Here is an 18,319-nt window from a genome sequence, read left to right as displayed (position 1 = left end):
AGCCACCACATGTGTACTAGACCCTTGTCCATCCTGACTAAGTAAACAGGCCAGATGAGGTCTGGCTGAGTGGTAAAGGAAGAGATGAATGCCTCTTTACAACAAGGCAGGGTCCCAACACACCTGAAGGAGGCTGTTGTAGGACCTCTTCTGGAAAAAGAAACCCTTTCCTGGATCCAACGATATTAGATAACTATAGGCCAGTCTTCAATTTTTCATTTTTGGGCAAGGTACTGAAGCATGTGGTGGCTTCTCAACTCCAGGGGTTGTTGGATGAGATGGATTATCTAGACCAGTTATGTCCAAATTCTAGCCTTCCAGGTGCTTTGAACTTCAGCTCCCAGCATCCCAGACCATTGGCCAAGGTGGCTGAGGCTTCTGGGAGCTGAAGTCCAAAACACCTAGAAGACCAGAGTTTGGACACTGCTGATCTAGACCCATGCCAATCTGTTTTCAGTTCTCATTATGGGATGGAGACAGCTTTGGTCACCTTGGTGGATGATCTATGTAGGGAACTGGACAGGCGGAGTCTGTCCCTGTTGGTTCTGTTGGACCTATCAGTGGCTTTCAAAACCATTGACCATGGTATCCTTCTAAGTCACCTCCCTGGAATGGGGCTTGGAGATACTGTTCCACAGTGGCTTTGGTGTTTCCTGGAGGGGCATTCTGAGAAGCTGATGCTGGGGAATTTCTGCTCAACACGTTGGCCATTGGCCCGTGGGGTCCCTCAGGGTTCAGTCTTGCCCCTATGCTATTTCTCATCTATATGAAACTGCTGGGAGAGGTTGTCCGTGGAGTTTTGGAGTAAGGTATCACCTGTACACTGATCTATCACTCCAGTGCTTATGCCAACCTTGCTTTGTGGTGCTGTGATGGCATATAGCAATATTCAATTTTTTATTAATATAACCAATATCTAGTTCCCCTAAATGGATAGTAGAAAAGAGGCCCAAAAGGTGAACTTAGCCTCAGTAAAAGGTTTGCTGAAGCAGGGATTCTAACAAGATGAATAAAGAGGGCAGAGTGACATCTTTGAAGGATGTCTGATAGTGCTGGTTCTGCTTAGAGTCAAAATAAGGGAAATTGATAGGGATGTGTAGACTAAGTACAAGGTTGAGAGTGATATATGGAGCCCTTTGGTAATAACAAGATTGATAAGAGAAAAGATGGAATGTGACATAGGGGTTCTAATGCATATTAATCGAGTTTTAATGTATGTAGGAATTTGTATTCTGATTGCATGAAATTTTTATTGAGTGAATTTCTGTACCCAATAGAATTTGACACAGAGTTTCTTTGTTTGCGGCCTATCAAAGGAAGGCTTTACTTTTACTCTGGGTCTTAGATATTGATTAGGATGGCAATTCTAAACTGATATTTTGCTAGCAATAAACTATTATTTATCAAACTGGGTCTTCTCTTGTTTGTTTACTATTCTGTTCAAGAACCCATATTTGAAATTGGCTTTATCTATAACAGTGGGAGCAAAGCTGGGCGGAAAAAGTGAGGAACCACTGTGAGTCAGGAAGGCGCGTTACAGCCCGCCCTAAAGCGGGCGGTCTGCCACCGCCGTCATTAGCTGCGCCGAGAAGCCCCAGAGGCCAGACCGTGAGCCTGGCCTCTGGGGCGCTTCTTCTTGGCACCTGGAAGTGGAGGCACGAGGTGCGCATGCACAGCATCACTTCCGTCGTGCCACATCTGGACGCTGTGTGTCTGAGACGTAAAGATGGTGGCCCCTGTGTGGATGGGCGCCACCATTTACTACGCGCTCCGTGCGTACTAGAGACAGGGACGGTTAGGAAGGTAAGACCCTTCCTAACCCTAGCATGCCCCTTTCTAACCCTAGTACACGCAGAGTGCGTACTTTGTGCGCGTTTGTAACGCGCCGAAGATACACTACCAGGCTCTGGCCAGTACTTGTGAAAATCCCATTTTGCAATTCCTCCTGGATAGTCCAGATGAAAGGTTAAAATGTAGGTCTTGTCCGGGAGAAGGAGGACATCTGGTCACCTGAAGCAAAAGGGCCTAGGCTGAACCTGGCTACCAGTCAATGCAGACAATATTGAATTAGATGGAGCAATAGTCTTGGTTTGATAATAGAATCAGAATCACAGAATCCTAGCATTGGAAGAGATGCGAAGGGCCATCCAGTAAAACCTCTTGCTATTCAGGAAATCACAATCAAAGCACCTCCAGTAGATGACCATCCAGCATTGTTTAAAGATCTCCAAACGAGGAGACATCAGCACACTCCAAAGCCGCCCTTTCCACTGTCAAACAGCTCTTAGCAGCAGGAAGCTCTTCCTAACATTTAGGTGGAATTTCTTTTCTTTTAGTTTGAATACATTGTTCCGGGTCCTATTCACTGGAGCCGCAGAAAATAAGCATTCCCTATCCTCAATATGACATCCCTTCAAATATTTAAACAGGGCTATCACAGCACCGCTTAACCTTCCCTTCTTTGATATATGGTAGCTTCTGATCTCCAAGATGTGTGTGGATGAGAAGCAATGGCCCTTAATTCCGTATACGCTTCTTATTCTTTCTTCCGTATTTTTTTCTGTACAATGCTTTTATGCACTTGAACACTTCCAGGCAAGAGTGTTGTTAAATAAATATTTTAAAATAAGCTGAAGCTGCACCGCACGTCTGTTATTTCCACCATTGCGTCAGATGGTTCCTGGCTGGTTTTATCTGTGTAGATTAACAGGATGGCTTTCCTCTCATTATGGGTGGAATCTATTGTCCAAAGGTTTCTCCAGCTCTTCAATATTTTAGTACGAGAGGCCACAGACTGGTGCCTGGGCACTTGGGCGCGTATTTGTGGATTCTGTTTTCAAAATCCCTTTTTTGGTGGTGATGGAGGGGAATGAAAGCTGTCTGAAAGCTGCATATCCCAGCTCCTTGCCAAACCCCCCGTCCTGTTTAATTTAGTCCATTTTGCAACTCTGTAGGGAGACATTACTACCAGCTCTTGCCTCATTTTGGAGGCCCGTCTTTAATTTTTGATAAGCACTAGTAATAACGCAGGCACTCAGTCACACAGGCAAGGGAAGTGTGATGGCAAAGCAGTCGTAAAAATGTCAGCAAAAGCGACGGAATTGTGGGGGAAGGAGAGAGAGAGGGGGAAAAATTGACATTTTGTGTATCTATTTGTTCTTGTTCTCTACAAGATTTCTTTAAAAAACCAAAATGTTTACTTTATGGATCGAGCTGTAGATGAGATTTCCAAAACACCCCAATCCAGTCAATGGCAGCGGTTTTCAAACAGATTGTCTGAAGACAATCTAAAGTTCCTTACAATCTGGCTGAATACTTCACAGACAGAAAGCTAGTAACGTTGGAAAAACTTTACAGCTTTTCATAGAATCATAGAATCGTAGAGTTGGAAGAGACCCCAAGGGCCATCCAGTCCAACTCCAGTCTGCCATGCAGGAACTCTCAATCAAAACATCCCCAACAGATGGCCATCCAGCCTCTGTTTAAAGACCCCCAAAGAAGGAGACTCCACCACTATCCAAGGGAGTGTCTTCCACTGTTGAAGAGCTCTTACTATCAGGAAGTTCCTCCTAATGTTAAGTTAGAGTCTCTTTTCTTGTAGCTTGCATCCATTGTTTCACGTTCTAGTTTCTAGATCAGAAGAAAAAACACTTGCTTCACAATCAAAGCACCCCTGACAGATTGCCATCCAGCCTCTGTCTTTCCCTGTATTTTGAATCCATTGCTCCAGGTTCTATTCTCTGGAGCAGTAGAAAACAAGCTCCATCCTCAACATGACAACCCTTCAAACACTTAAACAGGGCTCTCATATCACCTCTTAACCTTCTCTTCTCCAGGCAAAACCACAGTCCCCAGTCTCTCTTATAGGACATAGTTTCCAGACCCTTCACCATTTTAGTCACCCTCCTTTTGACATGCTCCAGCTTCTCAGCATCCTTTTTGATTTGTGGTGCCCAGAACTGGACACAATGGTATTCCAGGTGGGGCCTGACCAGAACAGAATAGAGTGGCACTATTACTTCCCTTGATCTAGAACACTATCTTCATAGATACAGCCAGTTCTGTTCTAATAGTGCCTACCATTTTATTATTAAATCATGTAGCATATTTTGATTCATGTGTGAGCTGTCCTGTATCCTATTCAGGAGGACGGCAAGACATTTTACTAACAAACCAACAAATCCTGAGAGCCTTTCCGCTAGATGGAATTTACATTATCGGGGTAGATAGGACCAGTGGTCTGACTCTCAGTGCATGGGAGATTGCTACGTTTTCTTTTTTACAAAACAACAACAACAACATTTTTGGCCTCAACGTCTCTAAATAGAAAGCCAGCACAGCAGGGAAAGGGTTATGTAAAACCTGGGCCTAACAGACAGGCCAAATAAAGCTGTTTCAAGTCACTTTGGAGGTATGCTGTTTTAATGACACATGCATAAGAGGCCAGAAGCTGCCCCAAAGGTGCGTTCCCGTCCTAGGACTGGAGCCTGGCTTTGGCACAGCTCTGGCCTCTTAGGACACATGCAGCATTTAAACAGCATACTTCCAAGTGACCCGAAACAGCTTATTTTGGCATGTCTGATTGGGCCCCATATATATATATCTATATATATATATATATAGATATTATATATATATGGAAATGCGCAGCATGAAGTGGTACAGTCCTTCCTTCATCTCATTTCGCTCTGCATTAAAGCCCAGCCATACCATGTGGCAAAGGTCATTTGTATTCACCCGGTATTCCTGCAAAAAATAGCGAATCCCCATTGTGCTACAATCTATTGGGAAGACAATAGGCCCACTATCTAATGCCAATACTGACGCTCTCAGTATTCAGTAGACATCAACTCATACAAACTGCAGTGTAACCATTTTTCACTATAGGGGATTTCAGAGGCTTACAAGGGTAATAAATTGCAATGTAAGAGCATTTATTATTGTCGGGGAGGTAACAAATCCTGCAGAAGGACACAACGCTGATAAAACCGGGAGGGGGAATGGGAAGTAAACCAGCATTGTCGAGCCCAGATTAAATTAACTGTCTGCCAATCCTTTCGTTTCCATTTCATTTACCCAGTTTCCATTCTCTCCAGTGTGTCCATTATGGCTGCTGACAACTGTAGCGTGACAGCACTCAACAACGAGCAGCTGGTTTATTTTTTTATTAATGCAACATGTTCTTTCCCCCCCTCCAATGCTGGTCGGAGTAGCAAGAACTTGGCTTTAACAACAGGTTTCAAGGTGCAGAATTTGACGTGCACTTCAATATCTTTCACTTAGAGCTTGACGTTTTTTTTTAAAAGCAAATGATGCAGTTAAGGGGACTGCAGCCAAGAATGGGTAAAGAGGAAGTAAGCCACACCTAACTACTCTAAATGAATTCAGTCTCCGCACTGGATGAACTGTATCCAGGTGTATAAGAAACTGGCAGATGCAATCTCAGAGCCACTGTCAATCATCTTTGAGATGCTTGGAGATTCAGAAAGATCCTGGCAGACTGGAGGCAGATGTTGTCCCTACCTTCGAAAGGGGGGAAATGTGAGTAACTGCAAGCAAGTCAACTTGGCATCAATACCAGGAAAGTTTCTAGAACATGCTGTTAAATGCATGTCTCCTCCCCATAAGATAACTGATCAGCAGTATCTGTAGCAGGTGATCTTCTTTTCCTGCACATAGAAGTAGGCAGGTCCTTGCCCTTGTGCCACACTCAAAGTGGCCCCCAAAGGGGAGGTGTGGTTGGTAAGGGCAAAGAGAGAACCTGCTCAGTGGCTGCTCCCAACTTGTGTAATTCACCAACAGGTCCCCTGTCTAGTTCCAATGCACTGGCAGGCAAAGACCTTTTGCTTATGCAGGATTTGGCCTATAATGTAGTAGAAGGTTCTTTTTAAGTGCCATCATGGGGCCTGGCCGTTTAGGCTCGGGAGAGTGGGCATCTGCACGCAAAGACATCCATTTGGGGGCCACCATGACGACATATGCATGGCGCCGCATCCAAACAGTGCCATGCTGCGCATGCATCATCAGTGTGTGCGGCCAGCAATGACTTCTCGCCTGCACCCTAAAAAGAACCTGCTTTAGGGCTCTGGAGACCATGCGGTTTGGTTGCTGCGGGCCTCTGTGAGGAAGAACAGGGCGGCGTCTCACCTCCTTTTCTGTGAGCCCGTATACTATGTACTCCAGGGGCAAGTCTGCTGTTAGTGGGGGGTTGTCCGCAAAAGGGGCAACATCAAGGGGTCGACTTTCTGGTTCTATGAAAAGTAATGTCTTCCCATCTTTCACTGTAGGTTTTGGAAGTAATTGGTGCCATTACTTTTGTACAATGCTTAACAATAACTCCTCATTTTGGTCATTACATGCTCCTTTTCATTGCCTTAAATATTATAAAAACTTATTTTAAAAATACATTATTAATGAGAGAAAAGAATAAAACTTGGAAAGCATACGTCAAAATGCTCTTGAAAAGCAAGTGCAAAATGTAACTTCTTACACCATAAGTTAACTTTGTCCTGCTCATTGTGTACTTTAAAAAGTGCATTGCCACATCTTGTTACCAAAGCTATAAATCGTTATTGGCAATGCCATTACTTGCAAGTCTTTACATTTAAGCTCTGCTAGCCTTGTTTGACGATAGCTCCGAAAACCCCAAAGTTGCACATTCTCAAGAATATGATTTATTACCTTTAGCTGAAAAATTCACAACGTGAACAGTTTAGATTTTGGGCGTCTTTGTGGTTTGTCAAGCAAATAGAAGTTAAAAATCTCGCCCCAAGTTGCCAATTGCCAAACATACCAGTACTGCGGTGCTGCTGCTTGCTAAACATATTAAGATGTTAAATCTTCCTTTGCCACATGTCACAAACAGCGGATACAAAAGAATGGCCTGCTAACAAACATCATTTAATACCCATTGTTAACCATTAAACAAAAGGTACCTAATACTAAATACATTTGCATGTCAGCAGTCCTGCTGTTTTTGAAGATTATTGCGCATCAATTAATATACAAGTTCCCTACAATAGATAATGATCAACTATTGACCAGATGAAGTACCATTGCATAACGTGACCAATATTGGCATCAAATTTTCAGTTTCACTTTGACAGTGTTCAGCAAATGTTGTTGTGGGTTTTTCGCTCTGTGGCCATATTCTAGAAGGAGTTTCCTGACGTCGCCCAGCAGCTGTGGCTGGCATCTTCACAGAATTAACCTAAGTCAGCAGTCTATATATACCCCACCTCTTCCGTGCCAGCATTTTCTGAAGATGCCAGCCACAGATGCTGGCGAAACGTCAGGAATAAACTCTTCTAGAATATGGCCACAGAGCCTGAAAAACCCACAACAAACTATGGATGCTGGCCATGAAAGCCTTTGACCTGTTCAGCAAATATTCAAGCATTTAGCATAAATGCTGAATTTAAAAAAAAAAGCGTATACAGAGAAGTGGTTTGCAGCCTTGATATTAGGAATTGCACGCTGCAATTTGAACCCATGCTTCTTCTGGCAAGATTTCCTTTCTTTGTGAGATGAGGATAAAAACACAGCCCAGAAATGTAACGCTTGCTTCTGATAAATTTCCAAATGCCTTACACATTGATGATGGACCACTGAGAAATTTTGATTTCGCCAAGTATTAATGAATGAGGTTTCAAGTAACAGCAACAACAACGAAACCAACAATAAAAATCCAACTCCCTAATGAGGAAACTGCTTTACCATCATGGAAAGCAACAAGTGAAGGTAGGATGACAAATCCACTGGAGTTTTTGCTATGCTTCGGTGAGAAAAGGAATTATCCCCAAGGATTAAAATATGTATATATGTTTTCTTTTTTCTTTTTTTAAAAAATAAATAAAAACAACAACACTCTGTAAAAGCATTTTGCCTTCACTTTTACATCTCACACTCATAATATTTTGCCCAGCCAAGGTTTTCAGTTTGCAATTCATTATTTAGACAAATTCGTATCATTGAGGATATTTGTCCTGTTATGAATATTGGCTTGCTGCTCTCAACAGCTTAGCTTTTGGAATGGCCATGAGGGGGATAAAAGAGAAGAGAAGAGAAGGTGGTTGGGTTTCTGCCCATGAAATATTCCTGTCCTTCACAGGTGTGAGAGATACATTCTTTGTACAAATTAGAGGCAAACCTGCCCTATTCTCTGCAAAGGAAAACAAAGTTATCTAACATATCTTTGCTCTGGAGAACAGAGTTCAAATCCCTGTTTGGCCATGAAAACCCATTGGGCGATCTTGGGCACGTCACTCTCTCAGTCTCAGAGGATGGCAATGGCAAACCTCCTCTGAATAATTTTTCCAAACCCCTCCTGTGATAAGTTCACCTTAGGGCCACCATAAGTCATAAATGACTTGAAGGCACACAACACACACACACATACACACACTCCCTACTGCAGCCTGCCTGTGACTTAGTATCTCTGGACATGCTGTGCTACAAGCACCTCAAGTATATTATGTTTCAACAAAGTAGAAAGCCTTCCCAGTTGTTGTGCCCCAGGAAAGGAACTTCCTGATAGTAAGGCCTGTTTGACAGTGGAGCAAACTCCATCGGAGTGTAGTGGAGGTCTTTAAACAGAGGCTGGATGGCCATCTGTCGGGGATGCTTTGATTGAAATTTCCTGCATGGCAGGGGGGTTGGACTGGATGGCCCTTGCGGTCTCTTCCAACTGTATGATTCTCTGATTCTATGAATACCCTTGCTAGGATAGTGTTACTGGTGTTCCCACTGGCCATTCCCATCCCCAGCAGTTAGAACCTGGAATGCTATTAGTGACTTACACCAGTTGTAAATACAAGGGGTTGTGCTTTCTAGGCACATTGTGAAAGGGTGGCCATTACAATCTAGGTGACACAAGCAGTGTAACTATTAGACAACAGGTGAGCAAGTGGTGTAGCTGCCTTTCATGTAACTGGTTGTACAATGATGTGATCTTGTATAGCTCTGGCATGGTGGAATACCAGCATAGCTACATTGGCATCAATTTATGTTACACAACCACAGACTAGGATCTCAGCTTGAAAATTCAGCAGGGATACAGATGGGCAGAAAGGAGGCCCTGGATAGAGACCACGCCAACCAAACAGCTTAAAAAGAACCCGCTCCCTTGGCGCACTCACACACAATGTTTGGGTGCCATGCTGCACCGTGCGGACGCCATCATTGTGCGCCCCGTATGGATGGGCACACACAACCATGGCACCAGCACAGCAATTGTAGGGCTGGGCACGTGTGGACGCCCAGCCCTACAAAACCCTAAAATCAACCCCAGACTGGCACAAAGTGCCAATCTGTACTGGGCCTCACTTATCTTCCATGACACCACAGTAGCCCAGCCAATGGTAGGAGCAGAGACAGGGGCTGGCAGATGAGTTAATGACAGCCAGTTTGTAATTTCTGATTTTTAAATGGTGCAAGGTTTTTGTTTTGTCTTTTGGATTCAATGTTGAAGGGAATTCTAATAACTGGTTACTTAGCTCTTCCCTCGGACTGGGAGTTGATCTTGATCTTCCTTGAAGAAGATTTATGCAGTACTCTCCAGCTGTAATTTGACAACCAAGAGGTAAAATGATACTTAAGCTTTAGTTCCTATCCAAAAAGACAGTGATTCTGTAAGCTAGACTGTGGTCAACAGAACTCCCGTGGGCAACCTTACAGCTGCCATGGCAGCATGAGCAGACAGTCTTAGAGAAACTTTGCAACCAGGCAGCTTCAAGCCCAGCCAGCCGACTCCTGTGCCCAGATGCTGCTGCTTGCAAACAGAGCGATGCTTTTCAGTCCTATGGCTGCCAAGTACTGCAGCCACCATATGCGCCCACAGTTGCTGCCTTCGCCTGCCAGAAGAGGAGGAAGGCGAGGGAATATTTCACACCAGAACTGGCAGGATAGTATATGGCAGCCAAGAATTGAGTGCATTTGCAAGAGAATAGGAAACCTGACCAATGAAAAAAGGCAAGGAATTCTAAGAGGTGCTGGGGGTTGTTGCTGCAGTGTAAGGCACAATCCATGAAAATGCACAGTAGCATTTCAGTGCTTCCGCTCTCAGGCTTCCACTAACCTTTGCTTTCCAGGTATTTTGGACTTCAGCAATTCCTAACCATGCTGGACTTGTCTTTTTGTAGCTGAAGTCCAACTGATCTGTAGAGCAGACCCATTGTGCTAGATGACCGATTTCAGTTTCATATAAAAGAAATCCAAGCTGCTTCGGGATACACAAAGGCGAGGCACAAGAGCTCTAACTAATTCTGTTGGCATATTCTTTTTAACACCCAAGCAAGCAGAAAACAAAGTGGAGATGACGTGGAAGAATCTTAAGGAAAGAGACCATAAGTTCAGTCCTGGCATCTCCATCTAAAAGGATTTTGGATGGCATGTAATGGGTGAGATACTTCTCCAGCTGACCGTTTGGAAAGCTACTTCCAGCCAGAGGAGTAGAAACTGAGCTAAACAGAGAAAAAGGCTTACTTGGTTAATGGGCAGCTTGCCATGTCACTGATGCGGAGATAAAATGAACTGTATCACATCAGACTGGAGATGAGGCAGTCTTGTATATGAAAGGCGGGCAGGTAGAAGGGTAATAGATAGATATGGATACACACACACTTTGCATAATAAGGAGTGGCAACACCACACTTGGATAATGTGTGTGTGAGAGAGTGAGAGAACGAGATCAGACCTGTTGCATACCTTAGCCCCCCTGCCAATTGGTGAATAGTTACTGATGTTACTTTCTGTCTTGTTGACTTTGACCTATGCCAACTCTATCAATGAGAGACCTCCAAGCCATCCTGTTATCAGTTGTGCTGCTCAGGTCTTGCAAACTCAGGGCCTAGGTTTCCTTGACTGAAGCAATGCATCTGCAATGTGGTGTTCCTATTTTCCTACTGCTTTCCACTTTTTCCAACACTACCATCTATTCCAATGAGACATGTCTTCTCCTATCTCCAAAGTACAATAGCCTTGGTTGAGTAATTCTGCCTTCTATTGAGATCAGGCTTGATTTGCTGTTGGTCTCAGTGATTTGTCTTTTTGGTGGCCCATGGTGACCATGGACCTTTCTTCTGGGCACCACATTTCTTATCAGTTTATTTTCTTCCCATCAACTGACTTCATTGTCCAGTTTTTACAACTGGCAATGTCCCCTTGCAGATTGTGGGCAAAGCCCTAAGGGAGCCACCACTTGTATTCCTGCAACTTCCCCAAAGTTATGGAAATTGGGTGCTCTGAGTAGCGTTCACAGGGCAGCAACATACCATTCTCTGCAATGTTAGGGCCAGAACCTGAGACTTGTGGACTGGTTCATTAGCTGGCACAAGAATGAGGCAGGCAAGGGTTGAAAGAACTGCTTGTGGACCATTTGACTAGAAAGGAGCATAACAGTAATCTGAGTAAAACCCAGCTAGTTAATACAGTCGGCCCTTCTTATACACAGATTTCTTATACATGAATTCAAGCATCCACGGTTTAAAAATGTTCAAAAAAAGTATAAATTTCAAATATCAAACCTTGATTTTCCATTTTTTACAAGGGACACCACTTTGCTATGTCATTATATTTAATGGGACTTGAGCATCCATGGATTTTGTTATTCACGGGGGATCTTGGAACCAAACCCCAGCGTATAACCAAGGTCCACTGTATGGTGTCCGAGAGACAGAGGAACTCCCATTTTTACTGGTTTTGCAAGTACCAAAATGCACCAACAGGTTTCAGTAGTGGTTGCCATTCCCACTCTTCACATGCCACATGGCCTTCCTAATAAGACATGTGACAATTGTTCCCAAGCACTATGGTGCTGCTGAGACTTCTGGAAGGCTCACTACCAGTCCACAGGGTGTATTTTCCCTCCCAGGCCTTGCGCTTCTGCATCAAGAAGGCTCATATGTTACGATTCCAATACTCTACTTTCTGCCTTGCCTCAAATGACTACATAACATAGGGCCGAAACAGACAGGGCAAAATAAAGCTTCTTCAGGTCACTTTGGAGGTATTCTGTTTAAATGATGCATGTGTCCTATGAGGCCAGAAGCTGTGCTAAAGCCACGGTCCAGTCCTAAAGCACAGTTTCTAGCCCCTTAAGACGCGTGTGTCATTTAAACAGTATACCTCCAAAATGACCTGAAGCAGCTTTATTTTGGCCTGTCTGTTCAGGCCCATAAATATTTTCTTCACATAGTCATCTCCTGCATGAATCCACTGGATCATGTCTCACTCTCCTCCTCTCATGCCAGTTTTACACAAGCACTATAACAATGAGTCCCGGGGCCAGCTGAGAATGGATAGAGATGAATGCCTAGACTTCCAAACCACCTCACAGACAAAAATGACATTTTTCTCCTTCATTACCTCTGAGATTTGTTTCCTCAAGGAGAGTCAGAGAAGCATAGCACTTCCCTAAGAATTCAACCAGTGCCCTGGGGCCTGGCAACTCCAGCTTGAAGGCACCAAAATAATTTAAAATGGCAGCATGAAGCCACCCGCCTCTGCTGCCAGGCAGTGTCATTAGACAGAATAAGGCAGCCACTACAGATGAGTTAAATAAATAATTACTTTCCTTTTTTAATTGTTTTGTTTTTCCTGCCAGAGATGTGGGAAAACAGGCTGTAAAAATTTCAGTCTCCTATAATGGAATAACTTGGTTGGGTTTGTACTCGAGGCTTGGGGGCCATTCAGACTACCTTTTGTACCGAATTGTAACCCGGATTAAAAGTGGGAAGTTCCCACTGGTGCCGGTTTAAACAGATCAGGATCGGAGTCTTGCACACCAGATCCAGGGCAAATCCCCCTTAGAGCGGATTTTCTGAAAGTGGATCATTTCCTGTTTCTTTTTTGAAAACTCGTTTCTTCCCTGCTGCCAGGAAATGTGAACTTGGCCCTGGTCATGATCGGGTGAAGTTCAGGGGAAGGATTTAGATCAGAGGGAGGGGAGAGGGCAGAACATGCCTCCCCTCTTCCAAGCAGCTTTCTCTCTCTCTCTTTTGTTGCAAGTTTTATTTTTGACAGATTATGCAAATGCTTGTGCTACAGGTTGATACATATTGATAGAATGCGAATGCTTGTGCTACATTTCCCTTTCGTTTGCTTGCTGCTGGCATGGCACCTCACTTTGCAAGTGGCATTTTTAAAATTATTTGTGTGTGTGTGTGTGTGTGTATGTGTGTGTGACAGAATATGATGCATGTGCCACATATGTTTCCCTTTCAATTTGGCAAATTGATACAATGTGTGAATGCTTGTGTTATATATGTGTGGGAAACAGAGGGAAAGCAAGAGGATGCAAAGGAAGAGAAGGAGAGATTGCATTCTGGGATGGGAAACGAAGGGAAAGCAAGAGGATGCAAAGGAGGAGAAAGAGAGACTGTATTCTGGGATGGGAAACGAAGGGAAGACAGAGGATGCAAAGGAGGAGAAGGAGAGATTGCATTCTGGGGTGGGAAATGAAGGGAAAACAGAGGATGCCAAGGTGAGGGAATGTGAAATGACCTGAAGGCACACAACACACACGTATACACACACAAGTTGACAGACTATGTGAACACTACCGGCAGGGGAAGCACCCATTCCATTGGCCAATGGTTGTAGGATATGTCACCTTTGACGAAAGCGGAAATGAATTTGATTGACAACAAAGAAGGCTCCATTTTAAAGCGGTACTGCAAATGTGAACTTCAGAGGGGCAAATTGCATCGATCAAGGTAAAGGGTAGTGGGAACTTCTTTCAAGGGAGATTCGGTACCGGCTCAGCGAGTCCGGACCGGATCAACCCAGGGTAAATGAGCTAGCGGGAATGGGGCCTTGGTGGTTAGGGGGTACCACTTACTGTCTAGCCTCAAGCAGATCAATGTCTTGGTCTGGTCCTATTTTTAGGTAATAGAAACTGCAGTTGTGCAGGAGGAGATTCCTTCCAATGAAGGAAAAGGCTTCTTGGAGGACATGACGTTCGCGACTCTACAAACCAGGGGCCAGATTTAGAGAGTGAGTGCGCACTGAAAAAAATCATCACTTTTGTATGAAATTTTATTTTTAATCAGAAGGAAATTTCTGCTGGAAGGAGCATTCAAAAAACCTCCCTCCCCTTGACACGTCTTGAACTGATGTATTTCAGAATGCCGTCCTCTCATTCTACTGCAACCATAGACTAGGCCACTGTAGGATTTCTGGTGCGCTGAACACATCCAAAGCTGGCTTAAAGGGATGTACTTGATAAAAATAAAAATGCGGGGACCTAGTTTTCATGCAGAATTGGCAATACTTGGTTTTAAATGCGCGGAACAATTTTGACTTCTCAGCAGATGGCAGGCATCAAACTTTCATCTTGACACACATTCTTCCTCTGTGATTCTGAACAAGGGAATTGTCAGGTAATCAGCTCTGCTGGAGATTAACTCTCAAATGAAGATGAAATAAATATATAAATGAAATAGGCGCCTGGCTGGAGCTGCAGAGCTAGCAAAGGGAAAGCAGTGAACATTATCTAGTCATATCCATTATTGATGGAACCAGTAGAGCTTCCTTTTGGCAGAATTGGTTCAGAATAGCAGTCGAGTCAAGACACTATACTGGTAAGAATGGTGGGTTTAAATTGGAAAGGCCCAAATTCAAATTCTGATCACTGTATGATCTTGAGCTAATAACCGTCTCCCACTTTCCTGAAAAAAATATGTAGTTTATGTAAAACCCATATTTTTTGAGTAAAAAAAAATCACCATGGCACTTTATCCACCTGGATTTTATTAGCATGTTGCATAATGGTTTGTGCCAAGTCTTTTCACTTGGCATGGCAGGGAAGTAGATGCACTCAGCACTAAGAAGGCATTTCAAAGTGTATTTTAGGATATGTCCTGGAAACAGGGTGAAACCTGGTTTTATTTTTAATTTTCTTGGCCAGGTACATTGACTTTCAGAAGAAGTTCCCTAGGCTTACATTTAGAACTAAATAGACTGAAATTATTTCATTCCTTCCTTCCTTCATTTATTCCTACTAGAATTGAGCTAAAAATCTTTGTTGATTTCTACACATTATTCTTTAGCTATGTCAAATAAATAAAAAAATCACATTTTTTTGCAATGAAACTCTGAAATATGAAAACAGTTGAAAATGCATGAAAATGTTCATTATTTTGCCGCCACAGAGAAAACTTTTGAAATCTTTCCTTCTTGTTTGAGATAGTAAATGAAGCAAAGATTTACACCTGCAATTCCATCTAGAGGAGATCAGCTTATATAAATGTTGACTTACCAAGTTCTCACCGGTTTAATGGGTCTACTCAAGTCAGGACTATAACCAAATAAATAAATTGTAATGTTCACGTCCAAACAATATCAATGGAACTCAGTAAATCAATGCAAATGAATACTAATTGCTATACTAATAACATCATAAAAAGAATATACAGTCACCCCTCCTAACTTGCGGATCTGAGATCCACGTCCTTGAGTATGCGTGGGCGACCTCCGCTATTTACAATGGTGTGTGCGCCCTATTCAATCCTATGGGGCTTGAATTAAGTGCAAACACCCACTTTTATGGGGGGGGGATCTGGAATGGATCCCCCATGAAAACAGAGGGCCAACTGTACAATATTAAAAGCAATTTTAACATCAACTGTAGATGCATGAAAATGAAATCGCTTACCATTGCCAGGGGGACAATTCCCACAAGATCCTTCTGGCAAATGAAGATTTCAGAGAGGGCTGTGTCTGTTGTCCTCTTTCGGGGATATTCCACCTGCCAAGTGATCGGCTGCGTCCCTGACAGACTGCTGAAGCTGGCTATTTCAAAGTTCAGTCTCACCACCTCACTGAACATGTTGTTATTTCTGGAAGGAAGGCAAGGTTGGGGAAGACAAAGAGAAAAGGCATTAGATAGCACAGAGTGGGAGCCAAAGTGTGCTAAGGAAAGCTAAGCCAAATGTTCAAACATATCAGGTCTCAGTTCAGATTCACAGCAGAAGGGTGACAAAACTAACGGATGTGTTCTGCAGAGGAGTATTGTAGCCATTTCTTTCTTTCTTTTTTACCTTTAACTTCCTTTAATATTTTTACTGCTGGTGTTGCCAACAATTTCTTTCCCTCTCACTCTGTTCTGCCTCTCTGGGATGCCTTAGATCAGAGACAAGAAGGAAAGGAAGAGGCAATGGTTTGCAGTGTGTTGCTTGAAATATCTGACTTCCTTCTGCCCAGATACTCACTTTCTTCTTTTTTTTCCTTCTCTCTATTTTTTTGTTTTATCTTAATACCGTTGTTTCCGCAAACTTTAAATTAACTTTGTTTTTCCTATTACTTACATTAGTTTTCATTTTGATTTCCCCCTAAACCACCTTTCTATTTATCCTTGAGTCAATTCGCATCCTCAGTTTTTCCCTTCTTTCAACACGTCATCTTGTCCATCTCGGCTGTTTTGATTGGTGTAAGCGAAGAAAGTGATCAACTATGGCACATTAAACCGGTCCCTATTAGCCAAGGTGGACAAGCTGAAAGGCTCAGCTTCTGACAGTCTCCTTGCTCTGACTCTGGCATTCGATCTATTGCACCACGTTGGCTCTCCGCTGTTCACAATAGCCAATTTTGGACATCAATATAAACACCCAGAACAAAGAGAAATAAGATCTCAAAATAGCCTTGATCCTTGGAGAAATCAGCCAAAGTGCTGCAATTTCATCTTGGAATACAGCTTGGGCAGACCAGAGGCTGTGGGGAATTGTGCAACGTTTGGCCTGAACTGACATTAACAACCATCACCCTGAACAAAGTGAAAGGTGGGGAAGTGAATCTTTCTTCAAGACAGCAGCACTCAGCTTGCATTCCCAGGGAAGCAGGTAGAAGCAGAAGCCGCCAGACTATTGCTTCCCCCCAATTTCAGACCTTGTTTTCAATTGTCAGCCTCCTTCTTGGCACTTAAAAGATGCAGCAATCACTTGGCGCTGGATATTTAAATCTACCTGGGGGTGTCTATCTATCTGGCCACATTTCTGCCCATGAGGCCAGAGGCTTAGTTACTTGTATAAATTCTTGCCCTGCCTCATAAGATGCAGCAGTGGAATAAATGGCACAACAGAAGCATATATAGGCTTTATATCTCTGTAGCAGATTGAACATTGGGCTACAATTCTGAAGTCCAGGTTTCAATTCCCAGCTCAGTCATGAAACCCACTGGTTGACCGTCAGCAAGTCACACTCTTTCACCGGCATGGGAAGGCAATGGCAAATCTCCTCTGAACAAATCTTGCTAAGAAAGCCCTATTATAGGTTTGCCTTAAGGTTGCTGTAAGTCAAAGACAACTTGAGGTGACATGATAGCCCTGTTTAAATATTTGAAGGGGTATCATATTGAGGAGGGAGCAAGCTTGTTTTCTGCTACTCCAGAGAACAGGACCTGGAGCAATGGATGCAAGCTGCAGGAAAAGAGATTCCACCTGAACATTAGGAGGAACTTCCTGACAGTAAGGGCTGTTCAACAGTGGAATAAACTCCCTCGGAGTGTAGTGGAGTCTCCTTCTTTGGAGGTCTTTAAGCAGACGCTGGATGGCCATCTGTCGGGTATGCTTTGATTGGGATTTCCTGCATGGCAGGGGGTGGGACTGGATGGCCCTTCCAACTCTACGATTCTATGATTCTATGAAAGCACACAGCACAGATGTGCATAAGAATACAGTCATCCCTCCATATTTGCGGCTTTGATATTTGCGGATTTGATTATTCACGGATTTCATTAATATGTTCTCTCTAGGACAGTCTAGGTCCTCCAGTGCAACTCTGTGGTCAACTTTAACTAAAAGTTGCATTGAAAGACCATTTGCAGCTACTCCAGTGCCATTCTATGGTCAGTGTATGTTGGACATTGACCACAAAGTTGCACTGGAGGATCTAGAGATTCCTAGAGAGGTGTCCTCTCAGGTAAAAACAGTGTTTTTGTTATTTGCAGTTTTTTCATATTCACAGGGGTCTTGTTCCCCTAACCCTAGTGAACATGGAGGGACAACTGTACACTGTCATGGTGTCGATCAGGGGCTACATGTGGTCTACGAAGAGCATTGTTGTGCCCCCCCAACCCCTTCAGATGACCTGAGCCACCCCTTTTCTTGACCCTTTTCTTGGTCTGGAAGAAGACTTCTGGCCATTTCTGATTTTAGCCCCTTCCAGTCTGCATACCAACCAGAAAATAGAGATGAAATGCAGGTAATGGATTCAACTATAGTCACTTTTAAACAATGTTTTAGCCCAAAGGCAGTAGTACCACCACTGCTGCAAGACAAGTCTCAGGCAGAAAGGGAGCTAAAGGAAGGAGGAGCTAGGTAATAAG

The 18,319-nt window shown here is 43.5% G+C and overlaps 1 protein-coding gene across 1 annotated transcript in view; it reads right to left on the bottom strand.

Annotated features, from left to right (window-relative positions):
* Positions 1–18,319, bottom strand: part of TMEM132C (transmembrane protein 132C) — a 276,017-nt gene that overhangs the window by 61,016 nt on the left and 196,682 nt on the right. The window contains exon 4 of the mRNA XM_042441367.1: positions 15,653–15,836. Coding sequence (XP_042297301.1) covers positions 15,653–15,836 — 184 coding nt within the window. The remainder of the gene's footprint in view (positions 1–15,652; positions 15,837–18,319) is intronic.

Source organism: Sceloporus undulatus, chromosome 10 (genome assembly GCF_019175285.1).
Source record: "Sceloporus undulatus isolate JIND9_A2432 ecotype Alabama chromosome 10, SceUnd_v1.1, whole genome shotgun sequence".
Lineage (NCBI taxonomy): Eukaryota > Metazoa > Chordata > Lepidosauria > Squamata > Phrynosomatidae > Sceloporus > Sceloporus undulatus.
Note: the sequence above shows the minus strand (reverse complement) of the source record. Positions and strands in the feature narration are given on the sequence as shown.